Genomic DNA, 10,571 nt, shown 5'->3' with positions numbered 1-10,571 from the left:
ATTCCATCCAATCTTGGTGTACAAATGGACTATGTCCATGGGAACGCTTCGTGGCCCCGCTCCGTCCCCGTGTGCTGCACTGCCCCGACCCCCCTGGCCCCACTGCTTCTGCACCGCCGTGATGTGACCGTCACCCACAGCACGGGGACGGGTGGGGGGGGGCAGGAGCAGCTGGAATAAATGTGCACATCGCTGTGGAACTCAGCCCCCAGCCTGCCTTCATTCAACGCCTCCCGTGGCTCTGCACGCGCTTGGGAAGGGGCTGCTCCAAGAGGGGGTGTGTGCGGGTTTGGGGACAGAATGTGCCCCCCCCAACTTCAAATGCATCACCCAGAGAGGAAAATTGAAGCAGTACAGGGGCTGCTCGGCTCACACTCACCCCCAAGCCTCAAAGCCGCTGCACTGGAAGGTCCCAGAAAAGTCACCAAAAAGCACCAAGAAACCCCCAGCGCCATCCCCTGGGTGGACGCGGCACACACCGGGCTCCTTTCATGTCTTTAATAGAAACGGCCACGGGAGAACCACATGTTGCATAGCCCTGAGTGTGCAAGCAGCCCCGCAGCCCAACCGTCAGCACCAGTGGCTTGTAGAAAACAAACAGCATCTCTGCATAGAACTCTCTGTATAGAATAAATACTCTCTCTCCCAACAGTCCCTTGGCCCTGCAGACCCCCTGCTTGCTCCCAGTAAGGCGTGGGCTGAAAGGCACAGGGCCAAGGGTGCAGATACTCAGCACAGCACAGCCAGGTGCAAAGTGATCCCTGAGTGGGATGCACCCAGGGCTGGTACTCAGCTGTAGGATGCTCATAGTGCAGGCATGCCCTGATTTTAGGCACCCCATTGCATGATGATCCCAGCACAGGTGGTGATGGATACCCTGATGCAGGATGCTGCTGGCGCAGGGATGCCCTGCTTCCAGATAGCCCAGAGCTATCAGCACCCAGATGCTCCCAGCACTGTGCACCCAGCCCCAGGATGCTGATGACGCAGGGATGCCCTGACTGCATATGGCCCATGGCACAATGCTCCCAGTGCTGGGCACCCAGGTGCAGGATGCTGCCGGCACAGGGATGCTTTGTTTGCAGATACCCCACTGCACAATGCTCTTGGTGCTGGACGCTCCTAGAGCCATACATGCAGCTACGCAATGCTCCAGGTTCTGGGTACCCAGGTGTGAGATGCCCACAGTGTAGTAATGCCCTGACCCCACAGCACAATGCTCTGGGTGCCACCCACCGCCAGCTCAGCCCCACAACCATCCCTGCCCCTCCTCAGAAGCTGGACTCAGGCACAGCCCCGTGCCGCAGGGTTGCCGTGCGCTCCCTGCCCCGTATCCCTGCAGTGCCCCCTGCGCCCCGGCCCAGCGATGCTGAGCGCCGCATGGGGTGTGGGGGCCGTGGGGGGAGGCAGGCTGAGCTCTGCGAGCGCCGGATGATCCCATCAGGGCTGTGGGGGCCATGCTGTGCCCGAGGGGTGCCCTCCTGCCGCACCCGGGGGGGTCCTGTCTCCTGCTCGCCACTCTGCGGGGGGCTTTTGGGGCATGAGATCCCAGTAGGGCCGGCACTGTGGGCCCGGCGTGGTGTTGGGGTGCAGTGGGGGGGCTCTGTGCTCTGTGTGCTGCCTGCAGCGTCACCCAGCACGGCGTTCTGCTCCACACGGGGGCTGCCCCCACCTACCGGCCCCATTGGGATGTATGGCTGCAGCTGCCCGGGGGCTGCCCGCGGGCGTGAGGCGAAAGACCACCGCAGGGGTACAGCCCTGGGGGGGGCCCTGCAGCGGGTGGGAGGTGGCAGTTTGACACTGAGGCTGCGGCTCTGCACCCCCCGCACTGGTGGCCGGGCCTCAAAGCCACCTGCAAGGAGAGAGAATGAGGGAGGTGGGGGGTGGGTGCGCGGGGGCTGCTGCGGGGTTCGGGGCGAGGGGGGGGGGGGGCTCACCTTGCTCCTGTGCGGTGCTAAGGTCCGGGCTGCAGGGTGGGGAGGGGCGGGGAGCTGCAGGCTGGGATTCTGCGCTGTGCTGCTTGGTGCCCCCCAGCCGGGCCGCCCAGTGGTTCAATGGGGCTGAGCTGCTGCTGCCTGCGGGGAGCAGGGGCTGCAAGGGGGGCACAGTGCCAGGGAGCGGGGTTGGGGGCTGCTAGGGGGTGCCGCAATGCGGGAGCTGCAGTGAGCAGTGTGCATATGTGGGCATGCAGGGGTGTGCACAGAAGCATGGGGATGTGTGCAGGGTCTGCACAACGCTGTGCATGCTGATGCACAGCAGCATGTGTGTGCATGGAGCCGTGCTGCATGTGAACGCAAGCCTGCCTGCTGCACTGCCCGTGGATGGCAACACACAGGTGTCCAGGTGCACGCATGTACCTGCATGCAACTGTGCTGTGAGAGCATGCATACACCCTGAGTGCACGTGTGTGCAGCCAGCAGTGCCGCGTGCAGGCACATCGTGCTGTGTGTGCGCGCATGCTTTTGGCTGTGCTCTGCATGCAGCGTGCCTGCCCTGCGGGTGCTGCCAAGGTGGTGACAGCGGGGTGACACTGCTCACCTCTGGCAGCACTGCTGGCTGACCAGGCAGGGATGGCGTTGCGGCGCTGGTAGAAGAGGATGTAGGCGCTGCGGGTGCTCACCTCATCCTCCCGCACCCCCACCACCGTGCTGTCATCATAGCTGTACCAGCGTCCGTCCAGGGAGTTGCAGCAGTATGCTGGGGCAGGGGTGAAGGAGGGGGAGCAGGGGGCAGGGCCCCTTGGGTCACCCCTCCCCACAGCAGAGATAGAGCCCATCATGCTGCTCTGACGCCCTGCACATCCCTTGCAATGCCCCCGGCCCCATGCTCTTCCCCACTGCACACCCTACTCCATAGCCCCCCACACAACACATTTTATCCCACTATTCCCGTGCAGCACCCTGTGACTCCACACCCCATGTCCTCACCATGCAGCCCAGCCTCACGCCCCTCCCCCATTGACTGTTCTCATGCAGCACAACCCCAGCCCCAAGCCATACCCATGGCACTCTCCTTTCAGCAACCCCCAGTCCCACACCATACCCCACTGCATAACCCCATACAGCACCCCTAGCCCCACACCCCTTGGCTGTGCCATGCTCCCCGCCCCACAGCACCCCTCGCTCACCAGTGTAGTGCCCACCCTGCATGCTGCCATGGTGGTTGCAGACGGCGTAAAGGTCATACAGAGCATCCGGGGGGCAGCTCCGGGGCGGGCGCAGGGAGTGCTGCCATCGTCCCCCCCCAGGGGCCAGATGTGGGGCCATGTCCAACCCACGCAGGGGGAAGCGCACCAGTGTGCTCAGCTTGTGGCGGCGCTGGGCAACCTGGCGAAAGCGCTTCAGGTGGATGATGAGGATGTCAGGCAGCGTCCAGAGCCGGAGCTGCACTGTGCCCTGCTGCAGGACCCGGCAGTGCGGGCAGCGCCATGCGTCATCCGGTGCCAGCTGGAGGCACGTATGTGAGCATCACAAAACGAGTGTGTTTCCTTACCCCCAGCACCGCAGGGCGTGAGGCTTTTTGGGTGCGCCCACCTGCTCCTCCTTGGTGTAGAGCTGGAAGCACTCATCCAAAGTGCAGCTGTGCTGCTGGTGTGCCACCTGCTGCAGCCGCACGCTGTCCGCATCCTGCACCGCCTCCTGCTGCATGCTGCCGAAAAGCCTGAGGGGTGGGAGGTGAGGGGGGGGGGTCAGGGATGGAGCATGGGGCTGTGGTCCCCCCCCAGTGCTGCACTCACCGCTCCTTGGTGCTGATGTCCCACTCCACTGTCAGCGCTATGTGGGGGGGTCCGCCAGCGGGGCTCTGCTGCAGCGCCCTGAGTGCCCCAAAGGGAAAGGGACGTGTGGAGTGAGGCCACCCCATCCCTGCAGGGCTCTGGGGTGGCCCCCCCTCACCTGTCAATGGCCGCGTGGCACAGCGGGTGCGGGTCCTGTGGGGACAGGTAGGCACTGGGCTCCCCAGCCACATGGATGCAGAACTGCAGCGCCGTGCCCTGCAAGACAGCATGGTGAGGGGACATAGGGATTCTCAGATCCCTCAGGGGGAGTGTCCTCATCCTGGGATGCCAGTGCCAGCAGGGCCGGAGCACTATCTCACACCTCAGTGTCCCCACGTGACCTCAGTTCTGCTCTTGTACCCATGGTGGGGACACCCACAGGGACAGGGATGGGGCTGCAGCGTGTGATTCATTGTGGGCTCCCCTCAGCTCTGTGGATACCTTTGTGGTGGTGGCACCCACGTGACAAGGATGGGTGACACTGCAGCCACATCCAGTGACTATGGCCAACCAGGGCAACAGGGACGTCACTCACAGGGACACCATGGCCACTGGTGGGGTCACCACAGCCCCCCACAAGGACAACCCATGGGGACACCCACCTGCACGGCGCTCCTCATCATGCCGCGCAGCGGGGCCAGCACATCACGCTGCAGCTGTGCCCAGGAGACACCGCGCTCCGCCCACAGCACCAGCGGTGGTCCGAACCTGGGGACGTGGGGATGTGGTTGGGGGCATGGGGACATGCAGGGGGGCCATGTGCGGGGCAGGGCAGGGCGGTACCTGGCGCGGTGCGGACCGGTGCCCGCCACGTGGCACAGCAGCAGCAGCACGGGGCGGGCGCCTGCGGGCAGAGGGTGAGCGCGGTGCGGCCATGCCCGTGGGAACCCCCTGGGGGGAGGGATGGGGACACCGGGGTGACACGGGAAAATTCCCGCCAACAGCTCCGCCAATCGCAGCGTGAGGGGTGAGGTTCCCACCAATCACAGCAAGACAGACACCTGCCTCCCACCAATCATAGCGTGAGGGACAAGGTTCCTACCAATCACAGCAGAGGAGGAGAAAGGTGCCACCAATTGCAGCAGAGCATGCACCTGCTTCCATCCAATCGCGACAAAACACACCTCCCTCCCACCAATCACAGCAAACAGGGCACAGCTTCCACCAATCATTGGGAGGGGGGCACAGATGCCACCAATCACAGCACAGCACACCTGCCTCCAACCAATCACAGCAGTGGGGCTGGAATCTCCCACCAATCCCAGCAGGGCAGACACCTGCTTCCCACCAATCCCAGCACAGCACACCTGCCTCCCACCAATAGCATGAATAGGACGGGGACAGGACTCCCAGCTGTTACCAGTAGGATGCCACCAATGCCACCAGCCCCACACAATGTCCAGTACCTGCGGGGGTCTCTGGGGGGGCCTGCAGGGCATACAGGGGTGCCTCTTGCCCGGCTGTACTCAGCTCCTCGGTGTCATCCAGCGAGCGCAGGAAGCCCTGTGGGGACACCTCGGCCAGGATCACCTGTGGGTGGCATGTGGCACATGGCGCTGGATGTGGCACATGGCACACAGTGCAAATACATGGCACACAGCACACGGTGCAGTACGCAGCACGGCACATGGCACAGCACGTGGTGCATGGCACATATGGCACAGCACATGGTGGGGTAGATGGCACAGAACATGGCACGCAGCATATGGCACAGCATGGCACAAGGCAAGGCACAGCACAGCAGATGGCACAGCATACAGGTACATGGCATGGCGCACAGCATAACACACAGTGCCCAGCATGGCACATGGCGTTGTACAAGGCCCAGCTCCTAGCACAGCACGGCACACGGGCTCTGGGTGCCCCCCTGTTACCTGCTGGGGTGGTAAATCCCCCTCCTGTGCCACCATCTCACGCAGCTCTGCAGCTGTGCCCAGCAGTGGCACCGCCAGCCCCACGCGCAGCGAGCGCCCGCCCTCGCGCTGCAGCACCAGCGTCACATTCAGTGCCCTGGGGACATCACGATGAGGATGTCATGTGTGCCCCAGGTGTGGTGGTACCAGCATGCATCCCTCCTTACTGGGCACCGCCACCTCCAGCGCTCTGAGTTCTCCCCATATGGCACAAATGGCTCTTTTTGGAGCCGGATGCCCCACGTGGTGCTGGCCGTCCCCTCACCACACGCTCACCTGGTCTGGCGCACGGGGATGGGCAGCGAGATGCACAGGAATGGGTCGAAGGTATTGCTCTGCTTCCGGCAGTGCGGGCACGTTAGGGAAGACCTGCACGCATGGGCACGCCGATGGCACACCTCTGAGCACCCATGTGGGGCATGGGGACACGTCCCTGGGGGCTGGGTGGCCACAAGGCAAAGCCACATCCTACAGTGTGCGCCTGGCACGAGGCACAGCCAGCAGCTGTTCACTGTGAGCCCTACTGCACAGCCATGCAGGGACGTGGCTCAGTACTGTGTCACCCACAGCAGCGCTGGGCACAGCTCAGCCCCCCTCCCAACACCACAGGGCTGCATCCTGCCCACAGAGCTCACCTGTACTGTGCCTGGAAGTGGCTCTGCACAAAGCTCTCCCCACTGGCACCACTCTGCTCCGCACTGCGCTGTGGGGACACAGAACAAATGGGATGAGCCAGCATAGCCCTCACAGTCCCCAGCATCCTCAGGCATTGCTGTGGGGTCCCCATGGGCTGCATGGCATGGGGAATACACCCAGTCCCACTGTGTTCAGTCTCCTATCCTGTGAAATGGGTGCACTTGGGGCAAACATAACCAACACACACCAGCACTGGGATGGGGAATACCAGGAGGTGCTGTCAGAGAAGGACCAGGCTGGTTTTGGGGGCAGGAGTTTTTCAGTGTTGCAGTGAACAAGCCTGAAAATATTTGGAAGGAACAATGATTCTCCCGGTGCCATCTGCTGGCACTGGGTCCTGCTGAGTCTGACATGTCCTCGCAGTCTGCTGGGGACAAGAGCCCATCTGCTGTGTCAGAGGGGAGCTGGGGGAGGGAACTCAACGTCTTCTGTGCCTGTGCACCCTGCAAGACCCCAAACCTCCCCACATCCCCCAGGGACTCCTCCTCCTGGAGTGCCCCCAGCAGATCCAACTTGCAGCCCGCAGCACGTAGATCTGTCCTGCCAGGACACGGCCTGGAAGGAGGAGAGATTCTCTTTCATGGAGCTGGATCTGCCCAGCTGGGCGGGGTGCCGCCGGGGCTGCCCCAGCTCAGAGGGGAAGGACCTGGATGCTCTGCCCCCTCCCCCGGGGACACCCACCTGGTGGGCAGCGCGGGGTCCCGGTGCGGGCGAGGCGCTGCCCAGGTCCTCGTGCATGCGGTCCAGCAGCCACAGCAGGAACTCGAGGGCGTCGTGCTGCGCGTTACCGCGGAACTGCGCGCCGTGTTTGGCCACGATGCTCTGCGGGGCACAGCAAGTCAGAGGGACGGGGATGCTGCGGCCGGGCATCGGAGCCCCATCTCCACCGAACGCACCGCCCCGTGCCTCAGTTTCCCCCTCCATGGAGCGCAGATTCCCCTTCGGGGTTAGCGGAAAGTCCCCCAGCGCTCCCAGCTCGGTACAACGCGCGGGAGGATCCCGCACACGCGATGCCACCGCCGCCCGCCCCGCCGCGCAACTGCCCGGGGAGCGCTCCGACCCCACCCGGGTCAACTCCGAGCCCGGAGCGGCCGTACCTGGAACTCGGCGGAGAGCCGCGGGGTATATTCCAGACTCCAGAGGGCGCGGACCAAAGCCGCCAGGCGGTGCGTGACCTCAGCGCGGGCCCCGCGGGCTCGGTAGCGTCCGAGCGCCAGGAACTCGGCGAGCGGGGCGGTGTTGCTGAGGCACTGCACCACGGCGTTCATGAAGCACGTGTTGCCGTGGTTCCGCAGCCCCTGCGCGCCGGGCGGTCGCGCCCCGCTCCCCGCCGCCCCGACACCGCCGCCCCGCGCCGTCTCCCTTCTCCCCGCGCTCTCGAAGCCGCCCTCGTCGTCCTCGTGCTGCGGCCGCCGCCGCCGGGCGCTCCGATCCCCCCGTCCACCCGCCAGCCGCGCCCAGGCTCGCAGCAGCCGCCCCGCCAGCCCTCCCAGCCCCCCCAACCCCCGCAGCGTCCGCCGCCGCCCCCCGACCCCGCGCCGCCGCCGCCCGGGGCCGCCCCACGCCGCGCTCATGGCCCCGGGCGGCCCCCGCCCCGATCCGGCACCGCAGCGCCGCGCATGGCTCCGGGCGGCCGCCGGGTGCCCGCTGGGTGCCCCCCGCCGGTGCGGGACCGGCGGTTTTGTGAACGCGGGCGGCTCCTCCCCCGGTCGGGCTGGACCCGGGGAAGGGACGGGGAAAGCGGCGAGGAGGAGAAGAAGGAGGAGGAGGAGGGGGAGGAGCGTGGGGCTCCAGTTGGACCTCAATTGGCCTCAGCCCATCGATCAGTCCGTGCGGGGAGGGCCGTACCTGCGTGATCCCCGCCGCTGTGGGCGCGGGTGGGAGGGAAGCGCAGAGGGAAAGCGAGGGCACCGGGAGGGGTGGGTGCCGGGGAAAATTCTTCTCTGAAAGAGTGGCGATGCGTTGGCACAGCTGCTCAGGGAGGGTGCAACTTCCTCCTGTAGAAGACACCTCGCTCACTCTCATCCGTCTAATTAAATTATAGACAGCACACTAAGTTATTTAGTGCCCTCATTAAAGATGGATGGGCGCTGACTTGTTAGGAACATGCTGGCAGAGCGGCAGCGCTGAGGCAGGTGAGCGAGTGCTGCTGTGCCAGGGAGCACCACGCTGCTCCCTGCTCCATTGGTTCCCAACATGAGAGCTGAGCAGAGAGCTTCGTGTTGCTCCCAAGCTGTGCTTTGCTTGCAGCAGTTTTGCTGTGCTCCAGCAGCAGGGTGCTCACCACACACCTGCAGCACCCCGAGGCACCGAGGGATCTGCAGCTCAATGAATGCTACGAGGTTATTTCAGGTGCTGGTGTGCTGAGAACACACACTGAGGAGCTGTTGTGCTGGGGTGGAGAGAGGCAAGGATGGTGATGGGAGCACTTCTGTAGGGCTGAAGGCCCACAGTGCAGAGGAGATGGCAAAATTCAGAGTGGCACGGAGCTGTGATTGCAGCATCCATCCCACTGCTGAACATCTGGAGCCCTACAGCCACCTCCTCCTGGCCCAGCGCTCAGTGCTGATGGCACCATTCCACAACAACCTGCTGCTGGGTCTGCTTAACGCAACCATCGCTTTGTTTTAGATGGAAAAAAGCTGTTTTCCGAACCCCAGCGTGCGTTTCATTTTCACCACTCATTCCCTGCGTACCCTTCTGCCCTCCAGGGACAGCACCTTCACTCCATTTTCACATCACAGGGCTCTGTCACAGCAGAGCTCAGCACGATAGCGTGCCCACGCGTTGCTGCTTCTCTGCCTTCCTTCCTGCTGCTGCTGCTCCTGCCAGGAACGCAGCAGTGCAGGGGAGAGATGTCAGCAGCATATGCAGTGTGTGTGCAAACAGAGCTGCTGGCACCGACACCTCTGGGCTTTGCTGATGTGATGGGAGCAGCTCTGCTTGCCTCTGCCACACTGGGTAACAGCAGTGCACTCACTCTAAGCATCAGAGATCTCCATCGCTCACAGGGCCGTCCTTCATCACTGATGACGGTGTAACGAATGGAAAAGAATTGCTTTGCTGAAGTGAGAGTGACCTGTGACTCCTGGGGAGCTGGCAAGGCACAGCCCTGCCCTGCTGGGCTCCCCATCAACTGCTGGTGTGGGCTGGGGCTGGCACAGCAGCAACCCAGGCTGCTCCCGGCTGGGCAGAGAGGACATGGGTTGCTGGGCTGCCTGCCTGGCTCCCACACACAGCTCTGTTTTCATTCTCCTACACAAGCACAAATGTTTTGCCTGTCCATCCCACATTCCAGCGGTTTGATCCTGCCTTCCAAGCCACACTGAGCGCTGCCACAGAGCTTGTAAAACCTGCTGGAGTGTTTACAGCTGCATAGCAACGAGCCTCCAATCCAGAGAAAAAGAGGAAGGAATGACTTAATTCCTTTGCTCCAGACTCTGTTAATAAGAGCAGGGATATTTCAAGCAGAAGGAATAAATGGGGAGGTTGGTAGCCCTGCCTGTGGGAGGGGAGTTGGAGATTCATGATCCTTGAGGTCCCTTCCAAGCCGGGTCATTCTGTGATTCTGTGAGCTGCATAGTGTTTGATGGGGAACATCAAACACCCCAGAGCCAGAGCAGAGGGGTGTGCTATGAGCAGCAAACATTTGTTGTGGCATAGAAAGAATGACAAGCAACCCTACTTTTCAATGCCCATCCCCCTCTGCATACCAAAACAGCTAATGAAATCAATCTGGGTATGACAGTACCTAAATGAAATATTAGTTAACTTAAGTCACTGTAAGCCTTAACGTTAGGAATCCAACATTTTGAACACTTTTCATTTATGACTCAACTCCTGCAGGCCATCAGTGCATGCGAAAGAAATATTTACTCTATTGGCATCACTTCATAGAGCGGCTGCCTGCACTGATCTTCGAGCAAGCTGTACCATCAGAGCTGTCAGTTACAGCACTAGACATGATACGTGTTTTGTCCCAGCATGAGGATCTGGTATTTCATGCATATTTGGAACCCATTTGGAAAATTAGGGCAATGACCAGGAATTTGCATGCGTCCAGCTGGCATTGCTGGAAATAGCTGTGCTCTCACTCTTGGAAATCAGGCCTCTGAACAGAGCTTTAAATCGGGCACTGCAAATGAAGAAGACCCAAAGACCCCAAATTCCTTTGAGAACATTGATTT

At 62.3% G+C, this 10,571-nt stretch overlaps 1 protein-coding gene across 1 annotated transcript; it reads right to left on the bottom strand.

Annotated features, from left to right (window-relative positions):
- Positions 1-51: 51 nt before the first annotated feature.
- Positions 52-7,958, bottom strand: USP43 (ubiquitin specific peptidase 43). The gene is made up of 15 exons (XM_090121788.1): positions 7,482-7,958; positions 7,066-7,206; positions 6,324-6,391; positions 5,965-6,057; positions 5,650-5,785; positions 5,182-5,305; positions 4,559-4,619; positions 4,378-4,483; positions 3,894-3,991; positions 3,737-3,814; positions 3,534-3,660; positions 3,128-3,446; positions 2,539-2,697; positions 1,938-2,075; positions 52-1,852 (listed from the first exon to the last, which is right to left on the bottom strand). The coding sequence occupies exons 1-15, from the start codon at positions 7,956-7,958 to the stop codon at positions 1,272-1,274; spliced, it is 2,706 nt and encodes a 901-aa protein (XP_089977914.1). The 3' UTR covers positions 52-1,271.
- Between the last annotated feature and the right edge of the window lie 2,613 nt (positions 7,959-10,571).

Source organism: Phasianus colchicus, chromosome 20, assembly GCF_987193195.1.
Source record: "Phasianus colchicus chromosome 20, bPhaCol1.hap1.1, whole genome shotgun sequence".
Lineage (NCBI taxonomy): Eukaryota > Metazoa > Chordata > Aves > Galliformes > Phasianidae > Phasianus > Phasianus colchicus.
The sequence above is the reverse complement of the archived record's forward strand: the minus strand, read 5'-3'. Positions and strand labels throughout refer to the sequence as shown.

Coding starts and splice junctions, on each gene's coding strand:
- USP43 (XM_090121788.1), bottom strand. CDS start 7,958: ATGAGCGCGGCGTGGGGCGGCCCCGGGCGGCGGCGGCGCGGGGTCGGG. Junction 6,392..7,065: donor GACCCCGCGCTGCCCACCAG/GTGGGTGTCCCC, acceptor GTGTCCCCACAG/CGCAGTGCGGAGCAGAGTGG. Junction 1,853..1,937: donor TAGCACCGCACAGGAGCAAG/GTGAGCCCCCCC, acceptor CTCTCCTTGCAG/GTGGCTTTGAGGCCCGGCCA.